Source organism: Bubalus bubalis, chromosome 11 (assembly GCF_019923935.1).
Source record: "Bubalus bubalis isolate 160015118507 breed Murrah chromosome 11, NDDB_SH_1, whole genome shotgun sequence".
Taxonomy (NCBI): Eukaryota; Metazoa; Chordata; class Mammalia; order Artiodactyla; family Bovidae; genus Bubalus; species Bubalus bubalis.
The window spans coordinates 14401643-14427038 of record NC_059167.1 but is presented as its reverse complement, the minus strand read 5'-3'; the positions used below and the strand labels follow the sequence as shown (position 1 = coordinate 14427038).

The following is a 25396-nucleotide window of genomic DNA, read 5'->3' as shown; positions in this document are numbered from 1 at the left end:
GGTTCCAAATAGGAAAAGGAGTACATCAAGGCTGTATACTGTCACCCTACTTATTTAACTTCTATGCAGAGTACATCATGAGAAACGCTGGGCTGGAAGAAGCACAAGCTGGAATCAAGATTGCCGGGAGAAATATCAATAACCTCAGATATGCAGATGACACCACCCTTATGGCAGAAAGTGAAGAGGAACTAAAAAGCCTCTTGATGAAAGTGAAAAAGGAGAGTGAAAAAGTTGGCTTAAAGGTCAACATTCAGAAAACTAAGATCATGGCATCTGGTACCATCACTTCATGGCAAATAGATGGAGAAACAGTGGAAACAGTGTCAGACTTTTATTTTTTTGGGCTCCAAAAATCACTGCAGATGGTGATTGCAGCCATGAAATTAAGACGCTTACTCCTTGGAAGGAAAGTTATGACCAACCTAGATAGTATATTCAAAAGCAGAGACATTACTTTGCCAACAAAGGTCCGTCTAGTCAAGGCTATGGTTTTTCCAGTGGTCATGTATGGATATGAGAGTTGGACTGTGAAGGAAGCTGAGTGCCGAAGAATTGATGCTTTTGAACTGTGGTGTTGGAGAAGACTCTTGAGAGTCCCTTGGACTGCAAGGAGATCCAACCAGTCCATTCTAAAGGAGATCGGTCCTGGGTGTTCTTTGGAAGGACTGATGCTGAAGCTGAAACTCCAATACTTTGGCCACCTCATGTGAAAAGTTGACTCATTGGAAAAGACCCTGATGCTGGGAGGGATTAGGGGCAGGAGGAGAAGGGGATGACAGAGGAAGGCTGGATGGCATCACTGACTCTATGGACGTGAGTCTGAGTGAACTCCAGGAGTTGGTGATGGACAGGGAGGCCTGGTGTGCTGCGATTCACGGGGTCACAAAGAGTCGGGACACAACTGAGCAGCTGAACTGAACTGAACGCTGTTTATGGGTTACTACAGTACTGTTGAGACATTTCATGGTGATAAACAGGATGACTGACTGACTGTGTGTGTGCTCAGTCATGTCTGACTCTGAGACCCCATGGACTACCCCCCCCACCTCCCCCCACTCCGTCCACGGATTATCCAGACAAGAACACTGGAATGAGTTTGCTATTTCCTCCTCCAGGGAATCTTCCCAGCCCAGGGGTTGAATCCCTGCAGGTCCTGCATTAGCAAGTGGGTTCTTTACCACTGAGCCACCTAGGAAGCATGACAAACAGGATACCGCATATCAAAGACAGGCTAATGATAAAAAGTCTTTAATGGTCTAAATTTTTATTTTGGCAACACCTTTTCTAGAGAAGGAAATAACCTCATAAGGTATGTCCAGAGATAGCTGAAGCATGACAAAATTGTTTCAATACTTAAATTAAAAGAATTTGAAAATCCTATATAATTCCCACCTGAAGAAGTAACGAAAATGAAAAACAATCCAAAAAAGAGGGCATATATGCACATGCACAGCTGGCTCACTTTGCTGTACAGCAGAAACTAACACAACATTGTAAAGGAACTCCAATAAAAATTAATTAAAAAAAGGCATTATGTGGCTAGGGGTGTTATAAACTAACAATGTCATCTCTAGCTCTACTTAATGAAGACAATGAGGTGAAATAACCTGAGAAAAGTATTAAGCTGGTGACTTTAAAATCTCTGAATCGTGGTCAAGAGCTTTCCCTATTATCCATGTAAGCCACGTTACTTACTGTGTGTTCTTTCATGTTTTTAATGTTATAGGAGGTCACTTCCTTGCTGTTTCTGTAACATCAGTGAAAGCATAAAATGAGATTTCAAGATTAGAGACATTTGTTTTCTCTAAATCTAAAAGTGGGTCATCTGTATGTCTGCATCTGAATATGTATACACACACACACAGACAGGACTGTGAATACATCAATTCAAAGCCCAGAACTTTTCACTGTAATTATTACCACCACTCACATTTTAGCACTTACCTCTTAGACACTTAACTGAAAGTGTAATATGATACATTAACATGTGCCAAGCAGTCTTTCAGGCACTGATTATACAGTGAACAAAAAGAAAGTAATACTCTTTGCCCTTGTGGAATTTATGCTTTGGTGGAAGAAATAGATATTGAAACAAGACACATGTATAAAATATAAAGTATGTCAGTAGTGAAAAGTGCTAATGAAAACAAAAATCAAACAGAGAAGCAGGATGTAAAATGCTAGCGTCATGCTGAAACTTAGCTAGGGTGGCCAGGGTACAATAAGGAAGAGAAAGCAAGGAAACCATCCACAAGACTACCTGGGGCAGAGCTTTCCTGGCAGGTGAACAGCAAGTGCAATGGCATCGAGGCAAGAGTATACTTACTTAGAGCCTTGAAGGAAATGCAAAGAGACCAGTGTGCCTGGAGCAGAGGAGTGAGAGGCTAAGTAAACAATAAATTATGCCTAGGTGATAAATTTGGAGAAGGCAATGGCACCCCACTCCAGCACTCTTGCCTGGAAAATCCCATGGACGGAGGAGCCTGGAAGGCTGCAGTCCATGGGGTCGCTGAGGGTCGGACACAACTGAGCGACTTCACTTTCACACATTGGAGAAGGAAATGGCAACCCACTCCAGTGTCCTTGCCTGGAGAACCCCTGGTGGGCTGTCGTCCACTGGGTCCCACAGAGTCAGACACGACTGAAGCGACTTAGCAGCAGCAGCAGGTGATAAATTAAGATTGATTAAAAGGGGTGAAGTCTGAATTTCCTAATGGACTACAAAAGGCATATGCCAAAAAGAAGAACAGAGGATTAACTCCAAAGCCTAAGCAACTGGAAGAAGAGAACTGTTATTCACGGAGATAGGAAAGACTGCTGGTTGATTAGAGAAGAGTATGTCAGCTCAGTTTTAGACAAGCAGAGTTTGCGGGGCCTATGTGGAGATGCCAAGTGGGCAGCTACCTACACAGTGTAGAGCCCAGTGAAGGAGACAGTGCTAGAGACATGTATTTAGACATTCTCGTTGTACAGAGGGGCACTGAAAACCAAAACAGCAGATGAAATCACCAACGGAGTGAGTACAGATGAGAGGAGAAGAGGACTAAGCATGAAGCCTGTGCCACACCTACATCAACACTGAGAAGGTGGGCAAATGACAAGGATGCAGCAGGAGAGGATGAGAGAAAACAGCCAGAAAGACAGGGGAAAAACAGGCAATCAGGTCTAGGAAACAAGTGAGCAAAATGCTTCAGAAGGAGGGAGTGATCAACTGGGTCAAATGCTGCTGAGAGGCCAAACAGGACGAAGACTGAGAAAGGACTATCAGATTTTGCGATATGGGAGTCGTTTTAAGTTGAAGTGTTGGGGGCAAAATCTGGACTGGAGTGGGTTCAGTGGACAGCAGAAAGAAAGACATTGCTACATCGAAGAACTCTGCTTTAAAAGAAGAAAGGAGCCGTAAATGAGGAGAAAGGATCGAGAGAAGGTTTTTTCCTGAGATGGGAGAAATAACCATCTATGCTACTTGCAATGATGTGATATAGGACAAACTGAGGCCAAGCTGACTCAGAGGCCAGCACTGACTGTGCAGTGACCAGGAGCAGAGCACTGGCTTGTGTTATCCATGACCAGCTCTACTGGACAGCCTGGACAGCCACACTTAGGTAGAGAAGACTGTTCTTTTACATTTTCAGTCATCTACTACCAAAGATGTCAAGGCATTTCCCAAATGTTCTAATGAGAAGCAACAAAACCAAAATGTAGCTTGAAATCTAAGGAAACCTCAACATGGTTTCTTACACTGGGGTTTAAGAGCTGTTGAGGGCTTACAGGTAGTCTCTGGGACCTATGAATTTTATTATTGTTTTTAAACTTTATCATAATAAGCATTTTGAAATCGGTTTGCCAGTTTGACACTGCAACGATACTCAATTTAAACTTGGAATGACTGAGCATAGGGGATAGGACACCTGTTTTTTAAACTTCCACATCCTGAGTTAACAGTAAAAAACAGTTTCAAACTGCTGAATGCAAAGAACAGCTAAATAAAGAAACAGAGACCTCAAGATTCAAAAGTCAAAAAAACTTCCTAAAAAAAGCTACATTGTTGCTATAAACAAAAAAGCCTAATAGGTGACAGGGAAACTCTTGCAAACCTAGCAACATCACTAGTGCAAAAGGGGAAAGTGGTAACATTCAATGAAACTAAAAAAGGTTTATTCTGGATTTAGATTCCCAGTGAGAAATCCCTAGAAGAAATAAAAACAGACGACTATTCTATACAATGAAATGTGATTTAGCAAAAAAAAAAAAAAGAATAATTGAAATACTATACCATGGGGCTTCCCTGGTGGCTCAGACAGTAAAGAATCTACCTGTGATGCAGGAGACCCAGGTTCGATCCCTGGGTTGGGAAGATCCCCTGGAGAAGAGAATGACATCCCACTCTAGTACTCTTGCCTGGAGAACCCCATGGACAGAGAAGCCTGGCGGGCACAGTCGATGGGGTTGCAAAGAGTCAGACACAACAGAGTGACTAACACTTTTTTTCACTTTTTATACATGGATGAATTCCAAAAACATTCCAAGTGAAAGAAGCCAGACACAAAAAATTATACACTGTATGATCCCATTTATATGAAATGTCTACAGACAGAAAGTAGATTAGTGGCTACTGAGCGTGGGGTGAGGGAGGAAGGGAGATTGTTATTGGATATGGGTTCCTTTTTCAGATAATGAAAACGCTTTAAGATTAGCTTATGGTGCTGGCTGTATGTTTTCTGTAAATAGTAATAAAAATCATTCAACTGTACGTTTTAAACAGGTGCTCTTCATGGTATATGAATTATATCTCAATAAAGCTGTTTAAAAAAAAAAAAAGCAGGGGACTTCCTTGGAGGTTCAGTGGTAAAGTATCCACCTGCCAATGCAGGAGACACAAGTTCAATCCCTGACGAGGGAAGATCCCACATGCTGCCGGGCAACTGAGCCCGTGCTCTGGAACCTGAGCTGCAGCTACTGAGCCCACGTGCCACAGCTACTAAAGCCCTAAAGCCCTAGAGCCTGTGCTCGCCAACAAGAAACGCCACACAGCAAGAGGCTCGAGCACTGCAACTAGAAGAGAGCAGCTCTCGCGGTAACGAAGACCCAGCACAGACAAAATTAAATGAATAAATAAGCATTAGAAGAAAAAAAAGTGTTGGATAACAAACAGGGGCCTACTGTAGACCACACGGAACTCTGGCCCAATGTTATGTGGCAGCCTGGATGGGAGGGGAGTTTGGAGGAGAGTGATACAAGTATACATATGGCTGAGTCCCTTCACTGTTCACTTCAAACTATCACGACATTGTTAACTAGCGATGTGCTGTGCTTAGTCGCTCAGCTATGGCCGATTCTTTGCAGCCCACCAGGCTCCTCTGTCCATGGGGATTCTCCAGACAAGAAGACTGGAGTGGGTTGCCACTTCTTCCTCCAGGTAATCTTCCTGATGCAGGGACTGAACCTGAGTCTCCAGCACTTCAGGCAGATTCTTTACCGCTGAGCCACCAGGGAAGCCCGTGTGGTAACTACCCACCATGATTTGCTCCTGACTTCTAGGTATTTCCTATTTAGATGTTGGAACATTTTTATTAACTCAAGCTTTTACTGTATCTATCGCATGCATGTTTCTGACTACTAGCTTCACTTCACATAATAAAGAAATCAGACTGAGAAAAAAAACATTTTCATCCAAAACACCACCAGTAACAGAGAATCAAGCAGTAAAGAATTCCAACAATTTTATGCAAGTTATGTAAAACAGAACACACTTATGCAAAACTCACCTTTACTAGCATGACTGTGTGGTTCATTTCTACCCAAAGCAACATAGAAAGAAGAACTAACATAAATAGTTTAAGAGGCTCTCTTTTGAAATGGAATGAGGGAAAAAATAAGGATGTGGTTACAAGCACCACTCACTCAGGAAAATAAGAAAGTAACAACATTATATTTGCATTTCAGATCCTAAGCAAGCACTTTCCCTGCCCTCTTTCTGGTGCAACACTTTAAAAATGGCCTATTCCTCTCTCTACATCTAATCCAGCATAAGAAAACACACACGATCTACCATAAAGCCAAAGAAGCCTTCCTTCCCTTCTAAAAGCTGAACTGTTACAAGAAAATGGCAGAATTCAGGTTTTAGCTGCTAATGCCATCTACTATGAAAATCCAACTGAAATGATTTGAATGACTGAGTACGGTCGTCCCATGAACAAACTCTATAGGTAAATGTCCCCTCTGTTCTACATACTTCCTCCCGTTACTTCCTTCAAGAATTATTTCCTGATTCACTCTGTGCTACTCAGCTTACTTTTTTGTTCTACGTCTGCATACAATCCAAGTACTATTTGCCTGCACGGTGCTTAGCAAAGGCCCATAATTTTGAAGTGTTTGTGTTTCCTCAACAGAATCAGATTTAAGAAGAAAATCCATGTGTTCCAATCCTTGTACACAAAGTGAAGTACACACACAGGCAGTCCCAATGCTTCCAAACAGTCAATTTACCCTTTGGAGACGTGAAACAAGTTCTGAAGACAATGTCCTCCTTCACAAAGGAGTTCAGGCGCATCCCACGGGTTCATCTGTTCTTCCAGCACACTGTGAGAGCGCGCGCCAGCTGTGCACACACTCCAGTCACTCCCCTGCTCAAAACTGCCTAGGACCTCTCACTGCCTACCAAACATTCAAACACAGCTTCTCACACGTGCGCTTTCTAGGCTGGCATTCAGAATGAGTTCTAGAGTTCAGAAAGCAGGGTTTTGCTTGCCTTAGTTAGGGCAACAAGGAAGGGCAGCTTGTGGCTCTGGGGCTGGGGAGGGGACAGCATGGTTGACTGAGAGAAGAGGGCCTGGCTCCTCAGCTCTCCCAGTTTCAGGATCCCCAATCCCCATGCTGACTGGTTTCCTCCTCCTAGGAGCTGAGGACGCCCTTTCCCTCCCCGTGTTTCCTGGAGCTTTACTCCCCTCCCCGCGTCTCGCCATCTACTCCCAGTATCACTGCCCTCTCTCAGTGCTGGTCTCACCGCCGCCACGTCTGCGTCGCTCCTCTTACGCCGCCCCATGAAAGTGAGAGGTTCGGTGGGCCACAAGCGCCCAACTTCTGAATCCCTTCTCTGATTGAGCACATGCCCTGGCCTGGAGGGCCACCCTCTCCATACTTCACATGCGAGAACACTCAAGTTTGCTTTTTGCAAGATTGGACATTATTTCCCTCTGATTCTATTTACTTATTTTTTTCAATGGAAAAAGGAAAAAAAAACACATTTATTATGGGAAAAAAAAAATCTTTTATCATTTAAAATAATAAAATCGAAAAACTTAAAAAATGCCCATAACGAAAGTTTTGGTTTGGGAAAAAACATACTGTTGTTCCTTAGTACAAGATAACTTAGGCTTTGTTTGTTTGTATTTTATTGGAGTATAGTTGATTTACAACAATTTTTTAAAGAGCAGATAATACATGTATATTATACTTCACTACAGAGGCACAAAGGAGTATGCAGAGAAAAGTGAAGTGAGGGGAAGAGGGTCTCCTCCCCAGAGACAATCATTACATCTCTGTTTACCATGACTAAAACAAGACTGCTTTCCATGGAAACAGAGTAGCTCAGTCACATTCTGCTTGAGGGTCTGTGTTTTTGGGGAGTAGAGGTGACCTGTGAACAAGACAGGAGTGTACAACATGTCTATGACAAAACACAACACGTGTTCTGAAGAACATGATCTTTCCTGAAGACTGTACACAACGTGGGACCCCATGCGGTACTGTGAACAGAAAGGTCATGGCTTCGGCTCTTCACAGACCCGTCTCCACAAGCCAGTTCTAACATCACACATCTTGGAAACATTGCTTAACCTGTGAACTGCAGCTTTCTTAGCCATTAAGTATCGATTCTTGTGATGATGAAATTATGTTAAATCCTCTGATTTCTCTGTGATTTTACCTTTGTCCTCACTTTCCTTGTGGAATGTTTTCATTCAACTGCATCTAGATTATTATTACCTTTTTTTAAAATTTTAATGTATACCCAACACCTAGAGAAAAAAAATCAGTGAAAACAGCAAGATAAGAGGCTTCCATTTACAGAATTGAAGACTGACAATTACCTTTTGTTCCTCTCTTTCGGTTGCATGGTGACACTTTTCAATTCTCCAATGCCTCAAGAAATCGCGAAGATATCCAAAGAGAGTGAGGACACCATACCCCACATAAGTAAGCACAGCAACCAGCATTGGTGTTTCTTCAAAACCTTCATTAAAGGGTCTTTTATACAGTCCTCCATTTTCTGTAACATGATGTATCTAAAAGGGAAGTTAAAAATGTTTATTTCAGTCATGGTAAGCAAAAGATTACTACTTAAAATTTGAGTCCCGACAGATGTGTAACCTTCAGAATTCTCTAAGTAATTGTCAAAAAAAAAAAACCAACCAAACATCCACTAAGTTCTAAGCAGGGCACAATTTTTTTCAATGGAAATAAGTTTCAAGTTACATATATTTCAGATGAACAGCAAAGAGAAACAAGGGAAGAAGGACTGTCTAAGAAAAACGCTTAACACTGATTTCTATCGTTTTATTTTACGAAAGAGATCCTAAAATGGTATAGTTGGAGAATGCATAATTTTCTTTGTTCTAATGAAGAAAACAAAAATGGACAAAGAGAAAGCCTGTTCTGAAAACAGGCATATTAGCTTACAAATAATCAAAAGTAAATTTGGTTTTAGAATAAAACAAAACATTCATAAATGTTTTACTAGCTTATATTCTTAAAGTCATCAAGCCATAGCATTTCAAATAATTATCACCACGAGGCCCTATGAAAACTCACAGTTTATACTGGCCTTTGTTGTGAGTGCTAACACAAATAAATTATGTGCAGAAGTCAAATGCTTACATAAGAGTGATCCAGCATTGTATAAAGCAAGTGAAATCTAACACAAGGGAAAAACTGTTAGAGTGATCAGTAACAGTCCTGAAATCATTCTGTTCTCCTTCATCCTGACCTAGTGACTCTTTCCAAACACTGTAAGATTATGCCTAGCTTCCTTTTTTTGGGATATCCAAATTTTAACACATAAACACCAAGGTACTATACTTTTGATCCCATAGGTGAAAACTTTTTACTCTTTGTTCAATTTTAATGGAAATGTTGCTTTAGAGTAAATTTCCACCGAAGTAGTTTGTATGTACTTTTAATCTTAACTCTGAAACAACCAACTGCTGTGAGGATGGTCAATCACAATTTCAGTTCAGTTCAGTCGCTCAGTCGTGTCCAACTCTTTGTGACCCCATGGACTGCAGCACGCCAGGCTTCCCTTTCCATCACAATTTATAATCACAGTTTAACAGGAACATATATTTTCAATTGAGCACTGTACTCGAGTTAAGAAGAATTCCAAAGGAATAGAAGACTCTTTCTTGGCCTCTCAGGCAACCTGATCCAAGGACTAAATATATTTTAGATTTCTGTATCCTGGGAATGTTAGCTTGAGAAAGCTACTAGAATGCTACAAGTCAGAACAGTTTGGGAAGAAATTACTATATTCGATGGAGGAAAGACATTTGCATAGGCAAGATACATGGAATCTGTTGGTACTAATTCAATTTGATGCCTAAAGAACTTCTGAAAACTTCATAAAACTGACTTAGGTCTTTATCCATCTCTTCCCCAGAGATGGAAGTCTGTGTTAACATCTAGTGCATAGTCAACTTTTATGCAGGAGCAAAGCTGTAATGTGTTCAGAACAAAATAGTTAAAAATAAGTCAATATTTGAAGATTAAAAAATTGTTTAAAAGTAATAACATGTAAGCAAGCTATTAAGCTGGACAAAGCAAAATCAAGATCACTTAAAACACAAGAAAAATAACATCCTGATCATTTAAAAAAAAAAAACTATAAAAATATTTTGCTGTAAGAACACCGTGTTTGAATACCAGTACCTAACTCACCTTTTAACTCTGAAATTGTTTAAACTGTTTTTTCTCAAAGGAACATACAAATAAAAAGTAAGGCAATTTTCAGAGCTCCTACGTCTCTAACAAATGTGTGGAGATACATATGCCAGGAATGCTGTGGGTGGATCTCTTTAAAAAAGACATTTGCCTTTATTTTCAGACACACCCAAACCAGCAAGACCATGTAAATTCACACAGTTGGCTGGACTGAGCAGGAAGCAAAAAGTTTAATCCTTAGTTTGCTTTGAAATATTGTGTGATTCTCTCATAGCTTCATTTAATAAAATTGAATGCATTTTAGTGAACTGCTTCAACTGTGAAGCAACTTCTATAATGTGGCCTCAGTCAAAGCACGTGTGTGTGAGTCGCTCAGCTGTGCCCAACTCTTTGTGACCCCGTGGACTGTAGCCTGCCAGGCTCCTCTGTCCACGGGATTCTCCAGGCAAGGTTATTAAGGCAAGAATACTGGAGTGGGTTGCCAGTTCCTTGTCCACAGGATCTTCCCGACCCAGGGATCCAACCCAGGTCTCCCACATTGCAGGCAGATTCTTTACCATCTGAATGCTAAATGTGAACTCTGACGTGATTCAAATAAAAATAATGGTGTTATCACCCAATATGTGTATAATATTCCATAAGGGAAAGCACCAGGTTGATTTCTGTTCACTGTACAACTAGCACTTAGGATAGGATTTATTAAGTGCTAACAACATTCAGAAAATGAAGATCATGGCATCCGGTCCCATCACTTCATGGGAAATAGATGGGGAAACAGTGGCTGACTTTATTTTTTGAGGCTCCAAAATCACTGCAGATGGTGACTGCAGCCATGAAATTAAAAGACACTTGCTCCTTGGAAGAAAAGTTATGACCAATCTAGACAGCATACTAAAAAGCAGAGACATTATTTTGCCAACAAAGGTTCACCTAATGAAAGCTATGGCTTTTCCAGTAGTCATGTATGGATGTGAGGGTTGGAATATAAAGAAAGCTGAGCGCTGAAGCATTGATGCTTTAGAACTGGTGTTGGAGAAGACTCTTGAGAGTCCCCTGGACTACAAGGAGATCCAACCAGTCCATCCTAAAGGAAATCAACCCTGAATATTCATTGGACAGACTGATGCTGAAGCTGAAACTCCAATACTTTGGCCACCTGATGCAAAGAACCGACTCATTTGAAAAGACCCTGATGCTGGGAAAGATTGAAGGCAGGAGGAGAAGGGGACAACAGAGGATGAGATGGTTGGATGGTATCACCGACTAGTGGACGTGAGTCTGAGTAAACTCTGGGAGTTGGTGATGGACAGGGAGGCCTGGCGTGCTGCAGTCCATGGGGTCGCAAAGAGTCGGACATGACTGAGCGACTGAACTGAACAAACAGTAAGTACTCAATAATGTTTCCTTCTGGGAATTCCCTGGCAGTCCAGTGGTTAGGACTCTTGTGTTTTCACTGCCACGGGTATGGATTCAATTCCTGGTTGGGAAACTAAGATCCTGCAAGCCAAGCGGGAAGTGGCCTTTTATTACTATTTGTATTAAAGAAAGTTGGCACCTTGCAGGAGCTCAACAAATATTTGTAAATGAAAATGCACATTATGCTCTTTGCTCTATCACAGAAGGGATTAACTTATGGAGATTACCCAATTAATGTTAGGACACCCCTAGAACTCAGATCTGACCCTTTCTAGTCTCAATTGAACTGGAGATCAAGTTCACTCTCAACTAACACAGGCTATAAGCCCTTACAGGGTTATTTCATATTCTGGATTCACCCCACAAGAGGGCTCCTAAGAGGCCTTTCAGTCATTCTAACTTGATAATTATACTGACAACAAGGCAATAAAAAAAAAATTAGCATTTTATTCCCTCCAGGTTAAAAAATTTTACATTGAGCAGACCAGAGTGTGACACTGTTAGTACTAATCATCAAAGGATCATTTTGATATATGGCAAAACCAATACATTATTGTTAAGTTAAAAAATAAAATGAAATCGGTTTAGTAAGCTAAAAAAAATAAATAAATAAGTGGGTATGCATCAAACTAAAGAGCTTCTACATAGCAAAAGAAACAATCATCAGAGTGAAGTGACAACCAATGGAATGGAAGAAAATATTTGGAAAATAAATGTCCAGGTATATTAAAAAAAAAAAAAAAAAGAATGCCAATTAATAGCAAGATACATTTCCTTGAATGGTAATATTTTTTTTCCTAAAATAAAAAAGGCAATTAAAAATTTTTTAAGTCAAGACTATAAGCACACACCATAAAACATGATGAAGCCTCTTGATGAAAGTGAAAGAGAAGAGTGAAAACATCAAGCTTCTTGATCAAAGTGAAAGAGGAGACAAAAAAGTTGGCGTAAAATGCAACATTCAGAAAACTAAGATCATAGCATCTGGTCATCACTTCATGGTAAATAGATGGGGAAACAATGGGAACAGTGGCAGACTTTATTTTCTTGGGCTCCAAAATCACTGCAGATGGTGACTGCAGCCATGAAATTAAAAGACGCTTGCTCCTTGGAAGAAAAGCTATGACCAACCTAGACAGCATATTAAAAAGCAGAGACATTACTTTGACAACAAAAGTCTATCTAGTCAAGGCTATGGTTTTTCCAGTAGGCATGTATGGATGTGAGAGTTGGACCATAAAGAAAGCTGAGCGCCGAAGAACTGATGCTTTTGAACTGTGGTGTTGGAGAAGACTCTCAAGAGTCCCCTGGACTGCAAGGAGATCCAACCAGTCCATCCTAAAGGAAATCAGTCCTGAATATTCATTGGAAAGACTATGCTGAAGTTGAAACTCCAATACTTTGGCCATCTGATGCGGAGAACCGACTCATTTGAAAAGACCCTAATGCTTGATTGAAAGATTGAAGGTAGGAGGAGAGGGGATGACAGAGGATGAGATGGTTGGATGGCATCAAACTCAACGGACATGAGTTTGAGTGAACTCTGGGAGTTGGTGATGGACAGGGAGGCCTGGCATGCTACAGTCCATGGGGTCGCAGTGTCAGACACGACTGAGCTACTGAACTGAAAAAACATGACTTTTAGAACGAGGTGCCTGGTGGGCTACAGTCTATAGGAACACAAAGAGCTGGATGTGACTGACAGACTGAGCACGCACAGGAGGGCCTTGGGCACAATGTTAGGGGCTGAGTGTTGGTGTCTCTGCCCCCATTCAGACGTTAAAGGCCGAAGCCTTTCTGTGTGAAGGTGTCTGAAGGCTGGGCCCTTGGGGGATAAATCTGTTTAGGTCCCAAGGGTGGGGCCCTTTTGATGTGACCATGTTTAGTCGTGTCCAACTCTTTGTGACCCCATGGACTGTAGCCCACCAGGCTCCTCTGTCCACGGGGTTTTCCAGGCAAGAATACTGGAGCAGGCTGCCATTTCCTCCTCCAGGGGATCTTTCCAGACCAGGGAAACTAACCTGAGACTCTTTCTTGTGTCTCCTGCACTGGCAGGTGGATTCTTTACCACTGTGCCACCTGGGAGGCCCTTGATGTGACTGTTGTTGTTTAGTCATTAAGTCATGTCTGACTCTTTAGCAACCCCATGGACTGTAGCTTGCCAGGCTCCTGTCCATGGGATTTCCCAGTAATCCCAATAATACTACAGTGGGTTGCCATTTCCTTCTCCAGGGGATCTTCCCAATCCAAGGATCGAACCTGCATCTTTTGCATTGGCAGGCAGATTCTTTACCACCAGGGAAGCCCATCTGATCTTAGAAGAGCAGGGAGAGATCCCCACTGAGGAAAGGCCACGTGAGCATACTATGAGAAGTGTCTACAAGCCAGGAAGAGAGGGTCCTCAGGAAGAGGGTCCTCCTCAAGAACTGAGCCTGCCAGCACCTTGATCTTGGACTTCCCAGTCTCCAAAATAGTGAGAAACAAATATCTGTTGTTTAAGCCACCCTATCTATGGTATTTTGTTAGAGAAGCTTGAGCTAAGAGAGAGGTAAAGGGACATAATGCATATAACCTACTCTCAACTGGTTCAGGAAAAAAGAAGTGTGTGTGTGTGTGTGTGTGTGTGTGTGTATGTACGGAGAGAGAGAAAATAATAGGGAATTTTCTTCATGAACCATTTGTGAGTCAGCAGCAGTTATAATGTACCTTTATTTTTTAGTACTTCAGTGCATATTTCTAAAAACAAAGACATCCTCTTACCTAACTACAGGACAATTATCAAAATCAGGAAATTGCTAGAATACTAATATGGACTTTATTTAGATTTTGCTAATTGTCCTAAGAGTGTCTTTTATAGCAAAAAAAGATTTGGATAATGCATTGCATTCTCTTTCCTTTCAGAAAAGAAAAAAAAGGAGGGGGGTTTCATTGTAAAATAACTAGAAGGAATAATCCTGAGCAGAGGTTTCAAGAATCCCATAAAAGCAAACAAAGCAACTATGCAATGAAGCAATAATGAGGAAGTAATTATTTGAAAGTGGAACCTTACGTTTGTGATATAAACACAAAATCACAGAAGCATGATTTCTTTTAAAGCAAACACACACATTCCCACTGAACGTGACAGCAGGGGACAGGGCCTGCCTTAGCGCCGCAGAACGTGCCCACCTGGCGGAGAGCTCGGGGCAGATGCTATTTTAAAAACTAAAGTTCAATATGAACCACCCATTACGCCTCAGCAATCAAAGGACTGTTATGTCTTTTAAATGAACCCTATTCATTTCCAGCGATATGCTGTGTTGTTCCTTAAAAATCAGTTCTGCTGAAATGGTCTTTTCTTGGAATTTTCCTGCAATGTAGTAGCCTCTCTTACTGCCTACCACACATACTAGAGAAAATAGTTTGGAGCTTTACGCCCATCACACAAGCTATGCCACACTCTGAACGTGTTATTTCCAGAAGTGTCCTCATTTTGAAAAGCAGGGAGTCCACATTTTTTTTTTCTTGCAATCTGGATAAACTCTTGATTTCTTGTTGATTAGTATCTCAGATGGAATGGACTAAGAAATGCTTCCAGAGCCAGCTGTATTTTCACATGACCATATTCCTCTTGCAAACTCCAAGTATGTACGCTCTGCGTGATTTCAGTCTGCGGCTCCCTGTGCGCTCTGGGCAGTGGTGCTCTGCACGGGAGTTCCTATCATCACCCACTACCCACATCTCTGTAGCAGTCCTCTGTCTCCAGATAAGCATCGAGGTAAGACGGATGAATGTCACAGGAGACAGTGTGCCAGAGCGGGTCTGCGCAAATCTCACATCTTCCCTGAGGTCTCTCCCACCTCTAGCGTGTTGTACGCCTGTAACGCAGTGCTCGCCACCCTGGCTTTGTAGTAGCCGCAAACTGGAAAGGCCACCAGAGTCACATCAGTCTCCCTTTTCTGGGAATATTCCCTCACACCAGGGGTGGGCGCCTGGTGGTCACACCTGTGCAGTAGGACCCAATTTCCTGGCTCCCAACTGGCTGGCACAGGGGTAGGCACCTCTGCCAAAATGAACCTAGTTAACTCTCTCACACGGGGATTTAAAATTTCATTGGTGAAGGAGTCTGAAGGGCACTGGACCGCCAACATCCTGGGGAAAAGGTCCGCAACCAGCTGCAGGGAGTAACTCCCAGCACTGCGTTACTTCCTGTCATTTCCCCTTTTCTGAGTGGCTCCTCAACGCCTCCCCACCCCTCCTTTCGCTTGCATACTCATCATCCTGACAATAAGTCGCCTTTTTGTTCAGTGAGAGTTAGCTGCTATCAACTGAAAGAAATTTAACAGACACAGATTCTGTGTTAAAAATATTTTAGAACTTTTTTTCTGCACTTACTAAAATAGTTTTTTGTATGTTGGCACAGCCTGAAAACTTTTAGGGCTTTAGCAAATTTTAAAAACTGGCTCCCCATGTTATCAATTCTGTGTATTTGGAATACTGCTTACGATCTTATCTAGGATAAGGGATACCTGGCTAAACATCGTAAGTACTTACTTCTTTATATTAAGGGACATCAGATTCTAACTGCCTGCTGTAAGTAACCTCTCCCCACATTCTCATTAATACACATGACGACAGACCCCCCAAAAAGGGGGGAAAGTCAGAACTAGCATTTTTTAAAAGGACAACAAATCAAAGAGGCCATAAATCAAAATTTAGATAATATTTGTCTGCTAAGTTTGTCTAACTACAGAGAACATGCTCATCACCATTAAATAAGACTAATTTTCCACAGCAGAAAAATCACAAAACAAAGGGCAAGTAATAGGTTATTTAATACAAGATTTCAAGGAAACTGGAAGTGGAGCCTAGGAGCCTTGACGTTAGCAATGAAGTCAAGCCTGGATCTGGAGCTGGGTGAGATCAAGTCAGGCTCACTGGTTGGATAACCGGTCAGCTCCACCAGGGCTGCCTTTTGGGCAGCCCCAGCCCAACTACTCAGGGTTATCATCCAGCTATGGTGGGCAACCAGGACCCATAGCTGCCTCTTCGCCCCATGGAGCCGATAAGGGCCCGGTACCAAGCTCCCTGCAGACTTCTCCCCCACCTTCCCCAGGAGCACCTCCAGCCTCAACTGCACAGAGCCCTTGTGGCCAGACAGCCTATGGCCAGTTTGGCCAAGAAGATGCACAGAATGGGCCAAGCTCCACTGTCCAGATGCACAGGCGCCCTGGGTCTCAGCCATCTGGGTCAGCCCCATCAACACTGGTGGTCAGCCAGCCAGCTGGCTTCAGCCCTCTGGCCCTCCCCCGACAAAGGCACAGGTGACTGCTCACCTGGCTGGAAGGCAGACGGGCAGGGCTGTGGCCCTCCCACTGTGAGGCTAGGCTATGGCCCATTAACATCACTGCCCCTTAGTGTCAAGAAGGCTCCCTAACCCTGGTCTGTATGGCTCCTACCCTCAGGGCCACCCTGGGGCCCAGCCTCCCCAGCGATCTGTCCCAACACGGGCCTCCAGCTCCACACTCCGAGCTGGACAGCCAGAGCCAGCCCAGTCATGTGTCCTCCTCCCCTCTTCAAGCTCTGCCCCCAGCATCCAAACGGCTGGCCCCCAGGACCACAACCACCCATGCACTCTTCCCAGAAGCTAGGCTACCAGCTGCAACAAAACGGCTCCTGTGGACCAACCGGGGGCCTCGGACCAATTATGGAAGTCCTTACCCAGGAGCAGCCACTTTCGTAAGGCAGCCAGGGCTTCCCAACCACTGCCTCCTAAGTGCCTGGACACTGATGCCATCCCAAGCCCTACTGCGGTTACTGAGGATGACAGGAACAATCGGGGTTCAGCACCATCTGTTACTGGAATATGGGGCCAGGTGCCTTCCTTAGTCACCACCAACCTCCTGGTGAATGACCAAGGGAATGCAACCCCCGATACATCTGATGCACAACCTACACTACCCCGTGCCCATCTGACATGGGTAAGGCTCAGGTGCCCTGGCAGCTGTCATCAGGCCGCTGGCAAGGCTGCCCCCAGAGGAGGCTTCACTGAGCATCACTCACCATGGGGAACCGGGCCCTTAGCACTGCAATCATTGCAACCATGTGTGTGCCCCTTCGTGCAGTTCCCTGAGGGAGGGAAAAACTTCCAGTGCTGCTTTTGCAGCTGTATCAGTGATGCTCCCCCACCCCCAGTGTTCTCAACATCCGGCTCATACCAGCAAATATGTGGGTGCTTATGATGGTCTTGAGCTATCCCTGGGCTCTTACAAATTCTTGGCCACTGTGGATGACTGCAAGAACACCAAGTTCCCCAGGACTCTTGCCTTTATCTTCGACTGACGTCTCCTATAATGGCGCCAGGAGTGGTCCTGTTAGGCTCCTCTGTGAGCAGCTCAAGGTACTGTTAGACTTTATGCCTACGGAGGGTGGGCAGAAGAGTCAGTGATCCCCATTGGCTTCGTCACCTGTACTAAGGTGCTCCACCTGTACCATGCAGAGAGCTCACTGGCCCAACTACAGATGACGGTTGTATCTGATGTGGGTAACATGCTGGATGGCTTCCTGGTCAATGTCAATGAGTCTCGGGCAGTTATCACGGCTTATTGGATCAGATTCCAGAAAAATCTGCAGACACAAGGGAGACAGAGACAGTATTTGCTCCAATTATCCAGGCCAGAATGGCGGCTCTGAAAGGCTGCAGAGTGTCCAGGGAAGCTGTTTCTGTTCCACACCTGCCTGCTCACTGCAGAGGCTCCAGGGAGACTGAATAACTGAGATGACAGGAAGTTGATCAGCATAGACAAGAGGACTCTGTTTCAGCCTCACCCAGGTGCCTATCAGATCCTGGCCAAAGAATGTGTGGCCCAAGGCTATGGTGTAGACCTCGCTCTCTTCCGGAGCCTGTGTGTGGGTATGGCGATGCTCTCTGCAGTACCCCAGCTCACTGGTGGCTCTCTGTAACATACCTGTTTTCAGGTGGAGCATGACCAGGAACGGTTCCTTAGAGACCAAAGTCAGGATCTACAGAAGGTCATTGGCTTTGAGGCTGTGCTTCGGGTCCAAACAAGCACTAGTGTCCACGCTGTAGATTTCTCTGGGGCTTTCTACACGAGTGACACAACAGATGTGGGGCTGGATGGGAACAAGATGGTGACTGGGGGTTTAGGCATAACGTTTGGCTCAACGAGGGGAGTGGAGCCCTGCAGTGTGCTCTGCTCTACCCCGGCTGTGCAGGGCAGCCACGGCTCTGCATCCACAGCCTGGGGCAGGGCGGGGGGATTCTGAACAGCCCTGTGAAGATTATTCCTGAGGCTGTCATCACTCGGTGTGCCCAGATGTTGGCCTGTTACAGAAAGAACTGTGCGAGCTCCTCCTCTGTAGGACAGCCGATCCTTTCCGAGGGTATGAAGCTGCTCCCAGTATACCTGAACTCTGTGTTCAAGAGTGATGTCCTGGAGCTGAGGTCACTACTGATGGCCATGCCTAAGTCTGACAGCTGGTTACCTCCACGGACGTGGCTGAGACCAATGTCTTCTCCTATCCTCAGCTCCTACCACTGGCAAAGTCTCCCATTGAGAAGACCACTAAACCAGTAGTTGGAGCATCTAGAGTGTCTAAGCAACGGGGGTATGTATTTGCTGGAGAATGAGCACAACCTCTTCCCTGGTGGGAGCGACTGTCCAGCAGGGTGCTGTACAGAGCTTCTTCCGCATGACCTCCTTCAGTCAGACCACAGTGGTTGGATGTTCTGCCAGTTTTGGATAATCTGCTGTCCAAGAAGGTGCGAGGCCTCACTGATGGTCCGAGGGCACAGAGATGAAGCTTATCTGGGTGAAATGAGAGGACAAGCTAGAGATGCAGTGCAACACCTCCCGGTGAAAGACAAGAGCCTGAGTCGGGGAGGATCCCATGGGGACCCTCTCTGTCACAGGCACAAGGAGGTTAGGACAGCGACTGGGCTAGAGCACATGGGTAAGCAGCACAGGGTCCAGGCCAGCCTCCAGAGAGTACCAGGACAGCAGAGAAACTGGGACAGCTCCACAGCTGGCAAGTCACATAAGCTGACCTTAAAAGAACGTAAGGGACACCTTCACTCTGGGCTCAAGTACCCGACGACTCTGCAATGCCCTGCTGTTGGGAGGGGCCCTTATCCCCTTACATTACCCTCCTGTTCCTGCTAATCCTGTTGTGAGGAATGCAGTTTCTCAGCTCACTGTATGTGATTTGGTGTTGGGGGCTTTGGAGCCACACAGACCCTCGCAGTATTACATGTCCCTTTGGACCAGCCTCCAAGAAGAGAATGGCAGGTGAGGAGAGTAGGGATCTCAGGGAGAAGGGCGGCTAATTCAGCCGTGTTTCATCAACAACTTGCTATGCTCGGGATAAACACACACACATGCACAAGAGCAGGGTATAAACCACAGACAGTGGAGAGAAAAGTGGTCAGTCTTCTAGGGTCTAGAAGTCAACAGCCACCTCACTCACTGAGGGGGGTTGATCAGCTTTCTCCTGCAGTGACTGGTGATCCCTTGGTGGAGAGAGACATATTATCAGACACGAATGGGCCCGGGAACAGAGCTGCAAAGTGTCCTGAGACCCGGGAGAGGTATCAGCCTCGTTTCCAGCTGCAGAGGCCCCAACGCTGGACGCTTCTGCAGGGAGCCTAATCACCAACTTGCAACACCTCATGGAGCCAGCCCACATCTCACTCTGAGCCCCTGCTGGAAACACCGCTCTCCAAGCTGGAGGCTGACAGGGAGAAAAGCAGAGGTGGCTAGCCTTTCCTGCCAGGACACAGTCTCTCCACAGGCTTCGGTGATGACGGTGCCTGACGGCTATCTTCCAGGAAGACCTGGATGGGGCAGCACAAGGGCTGGGCTTGACAGTGACCAGGTCTGCCTGCTCCCAGCCTGGGATACTCCTGCTCTGGACCTCCCGTTTCTCTTCATTAGTTTATTTTTCAATGCATCTTCAATTTGTAAAGAAATAAAATTAAGTAGGGAATTCCCTGGTGGTCCAAGGGCCACAGAGCAGCTAAAAAAATTAAAAAAAAAAAAAAAAACAAAAAAAAACCATTTTAAGAAAACTGATCGTTTAGAGGAAGAAAAAAAAAAAGACACTCTAGTTAGAGCTTTTCCTCCTACCATACTGTGGAAGAAACAGCTAAGTGGCCCCCTGTATACATTCTCTTTAAATTCCCTTTAGCAATGGATGCTCTTCAGTTTTCTCTGTGTACAAGGCTACCCAGCTACATACCGCATTCCCCAATCTCTCTTGCAGCAAAAGACAGCCGTGTGAGGAATTCGGGCCAACAGGAAGTGAACAGAAATGATGGGTATACCAGGGCTGGAGTACGTCCTTTCAAACAGCAAGTGCAGCTTTCCCTCCACTTTCCCACCTCTCTGCCTGTGGCCTGGAATGTGATGTGGTTGAAGATGTTAACTGAAGACAGCATCCTCAAAGACTGCAAGACAACAAAGATTAGATCTCACACCCTACCTACTCAGGACTACCTATCTCCCGATTGTAAAGAGATCGTCTCTACCTTATTTTTTTAAACGTCACACTTATAGCAACAAAAACAAAACAAAAAAATCAAAAACAACACTGAGACTTTTGCTTCCAAGCTGGAGTTAATAGGTAGAGCCAAGCCATCACTTTCACAGAAAACCTAGATAAAACTATATAGATTACTCAAAACAAGAAGTAGTTTTAAAAACAATGAGAAACTGTTTTCCACGCAAAGAGGACAAGGTGAACTAAGATTCCAGAGAGGGAAGAGCCTTTCCTTAGTGAGCTAAAATCAGTGGTCATTTTCTCTCCTCACAGTATTCACAGAATCTGATCATGAACAGATCATAACTAGACTTGCCATGGGCACAAGAGCTCTACCAAGGAAGAGAAAAACCAACAGAGTTTATAAGAGCTATATAGGTTGGTGTGAAGAGTCCTGGATATGTGACCAGTTTTCTGCATAGGACATTTATCAAGTGCTGGAGAAGCTAGGGAGATGACTAGAAAGGTGATGTGCAGTCAACTACCATCTTACCACGCTTCAGAGGCAAGGTCATGCTAGAGGGAGGAGCCTGCAACACACACACAATGGACCCCATCCTTGAGACACTGTGCTCACAAGAGTGAACCAAATCTACCTAAAAACTGCCCAGCCCACCAAACTCAAGACCTGGTTAGACGGAGGTGCCCAGGCCCTTCCCATATCTCTAAGAGAGCAAACGGCAAAAGGCAAAAAAAAAATGACTTTAGCCTCTGCCGGTCTTTTATTCATAACAGCCAGCAACCAATCAAAAACCCTTGCTTTCCCAGGAGGCTGGGAGAGAACAGGAGCATGACTACAAGAGAGAAGGCCCAGCACAGAGTAGCTTTATATTTCAGTACTGCTGGTCTTGGGACATGTGTTTCCCTGGTGGCCCAGGTAAAGATTCTGCCTGCTAATGTCGGAGATGTGGGTTGGGAAGGTCTCCTGAAAAAGGAAATGGCAACCCACTCCAGGACTCTCTCCTGGGAAATCCCACGGACAGAAGTGTCTGGAGGGCTAGAGTCCATGGGGTTGCAAAAGAGTAGGACACAACTTCGCGACTAAACAACAACAATAAAGTCTCAGGGTATATCTCTCACACCCTGATCCCTCCCTTTAATTTCATGTCCCCAGAAGTATAGAATCCTCCTGTTTAATTTTTTTTAACATTTCTAAAACTGCAAAAATAATTTTTGGACATCAGACTCTGGGAACCCAGAGCCCCCTTTCTACCAATGAGCTCAAAATCAGCATGATCATCTCATTCTTTTCACTCATTCAGCAAATATTTCATTTCTTTTTATATGTAAAGATCTATACCCTGTATTTGATGATGCAAATAAAAGGTAGTCCTTTTTCAAGTCCTCAAGAATTTTGCAATTTTAAGAGAAAAAGAAGAAAAGATCATCATGATTTCTGAGATAAAAGAGACTAGAGAAACCTTTTTAAAGGACACTATCTAGAGGAGTTTACATATAAACATGCAGAATGAAAACTGCACACAAAGTGAGGAGCATTTTGAGCACAAGTATTTCTCAAGTTGTCTCACTTTTCCTCTTCACATGACTAACGACAAAACCAAGGAAGATTTAAGCAATCTGTCCAGTCACAGGAAAGCTGGATTGAAAGTCAAGATGAGAATGCAAGTTTCTACATTTTCCACTTACTGCCGTTTCTTAGTCATTCCCTGGTGGCTCAGATGGTAAAGAATCTGCCTGCAATGCAGGAGACCCAGATTCAAACCCTGGGTTGGGAAGATTCCCCTTGATAAGGAAATGGCCACCCACTCACTCCAGTATTCTTGCCTGGAGAATTCCATGGGCAGAGGAGCCTGGTGAGCAAAAGTCCATGGGATCCCAAAGAGTTGGCCACGACCGAGTGACTAACACTTTCTTTCACTTTCAGTCATATTCCTGAGATATTCTATGAATCAAATTTACTTTTAATTATTTCATAGATAATATAACTTAATCTGATTGTTTAAAAATTATCAGTGGCTTAAAACTTTCACTTTAAACTCAACCTTTGTGTTCATTTTTTGCTATTCATATAATTAGCTATTTTTGCTATTCATATTATCAGCTATACATGAATTGAGACAGAGGCTGAGTTTCATTTCCCCTACTAAGAAAATGTCTGTTTCTAGGAAACCAGAACTAACACTAATTAACTTAGCTATCCTGAAAATAACCTGCTTCCTTTTCCTACATACAAACCATGCCTGTACAGGAGGCGATAAAGATATCACCCTGTAGTGTGTACAGCAGAGGTCTCTAACGGGTACTTCTATCACAATCATGTGTCTGTTTGAACACTGGTTTGTCTTTTTTTTCGGCCATGCTGCATGGTGGGATTGAACCCAGGCCATGACAGTGAAGATGCCAAGTCCTAAGCACTGGACCACCAGGGAACTTCCTTGGGTTGTCTTTTTATTGTTGAGTTAGAAGAGTGCTTTATACATCCTAGATAACAGGCCTCTTATCTGCTATATGATTTGATTTTCAAATACTTTCTCCCATTCTATGGATTCTCATTTCACTTTCTTCATGGTCTCCTTTGAAATACAGTTCTTAATGTTGATCGAGGACAATTTATCTTTTTTTTTTCCTTTGGATGCTGATCCTTTTGGAGTCATGGACAAAAAAAAAACCATGGCCTGATCAAAGTCTACAAAGGTTTATCCCTATGTTTTTTTCCTAAGAATTTTGCAGTTGTAACTCTTACATTTAGGTCTTTTATTTTTTGCATGTGCCAGCTGCCCCCACACCACTTTTTAAAAAGGTCATTCTCTCTCCCCTTGAATTATCTACTCTTGTAGACAAATCAGTTGACCACAAACGTAAGGGCTTTAGTTCTGCCCCAGCCTGAGATCCCTGCACTGGCAGTGCCGGCTTAGCCACTGGAGTATCAGGGCAGGCCCCACGCTAAGTTTTCAAACTGGAAAGGGTGAGTCCTCCAACTTTGTTCTTCTTTTTCAAGACTTTGTCTATTCTGGGTCCTTTATGTTTTCATATGAATTTTAGGGCCAGATTTAAGTATTACCAAAAAATCCAGCTGATACTTTGATAGGAGTTGCACTGAATTTGTCAGAGAAGGCAATGGCACCCCACTCCAGTACTCTTGCCTGGAAAATCCCATGGATGGAGGAGCCTGGTGGGCTGCAGTCCATGCGGTCGCTAAGAGTCAGACATGACTGAGCAACTTCACTTTCACTTTTCACTTTCATGCACTGGAGAAGGAAATGGCAACCCACTCCAGTGTTCTTGCCTGGAGAATCCCAGGGACGGGGGAGCCTGGTGGGCTGCCGTCCATGGGGTCGCACAGAGTCGGACACGACTGAAGCGACTTAGCAGCAGCAGCACTGAATTTGTAGACCAATCTTAAGTCTTTCAATCCCTTAACATTTGGATGTCTTTGCACTTATTTAGATCATTTATTTCTTTCAGAATGCTTTTGCAGTTTTCAGTATCCAAGTCCTGCAATTTTTCTGTTGCATTTTTCCTAAACGTTTAATTCTGTTTGATGCTGTGTGTGCAAAAGGTGTGCTTTACTGGCTTTATGGAAATTAATGCGAACCGCCTGCCCTTCCAGTTCATGCCCACTACAAAGGCAGAGGGGAGGGCACAGGCCTAGAACATGTTAGAGGTGGAAGAGAGCTCAGAAAATGCAGGATTCGGGGCAGACCTGCACTGGCACACAGATCTCCTGCAACATCCGCCTGTCGTATCTTGGTGCTTGTCTAAGAGACAGCAAAGTGCTGCAGAGATGTGGGTGGTGAGAGACAATGATGCCTCCTGTGCAGAGCATCACTGCCCAGAGCACACAGGCTGCAGCTGACGGAAACCAAGCAGTGCGTGCACACATGGAGGCCTGCATTTATGAATTATCAATAGGAATATGGTGACATCAAAATGTAGATTTATTTTACGGCTGGCTTTGGAAGCGCTTCTTAGTCCACTCCATATGAGGTAACTTCACAAAAAATCAGGAACTTATCCTGATGGCAAGGAAAAAAAAAGTGGATTCCCTTCTTTTCTAAATGTGCCTGCCAAAAGAAAGAGGACACTTCTGGAAATATATGTTCAGAGTGAGGCATAGCTTGTATGATGGGAGTAAAGCTCCAAACTATTTTTTCTAGTATGTGTGGTAGGCAGTAGTGAGAGGCTAGCTCATTTCAGGAAAAATCCAAAGAAAGATCAGCCTCTGTAACCAACTCTCAAGAGATGAAATCTATTGTCATTCCTAATACCCAAAGTCCTCAAAAATTAATTTAAGTTGTGAATTGTCAAATCCAGTGGCATGACAGATTAAGACAAACCTGAATACAACCTGGTCTTGTTAACTTACTACCTGGGCCAGTTATTTAAATGGTCTGGAATTCAGACTTGTAAAATGGAGATAATATTCACTTACCCAAGCTCCTGTGAAGATTAGATAGGTAAAAAACCTGGGAGAGGCTCTGACCACAGTAAATTGTACCTATTACTATCACTTTAAAATTTTTTTTTAATTTACTTTTGGCTG

At 43.9% G+C, this 25396-nt stretch overlaps 1 protein-coding gene across 2 annotated transcripts in view; it reads right to left on the bottom strand.

Moving 5' to 3' along the window:
- Positions 1-25396, bottom strand: part of SPTLC2 (serine palmitoyltransferase long chain base subunit 2) — a 101584-nt gene that overhangs the window by 67836 nt on the left and 8352 nt on the right. The window contains exons 1-2 of one of the 2 annotated variants that reach the window (XM_045162013.1): positions 16671-16748; positions 8094-8288 (exon numbers count right to left, since the gene is read on the bottom strand). In XM_045162013.1, coding sequence (XP_045017948.1) covers positions 8094-8288; positions 16671-16739 — 264 coding nt within the window. In that variant the 5' untranslated portion in view covers positions 16740-16748. Of the gene's footprint in view, positions 1-8093; positions 8289-16670; positions 16749-25396 lie in introns of those variants that run through there. The other variant, XM_006052887.4, reaches the window with a different exon arrangement.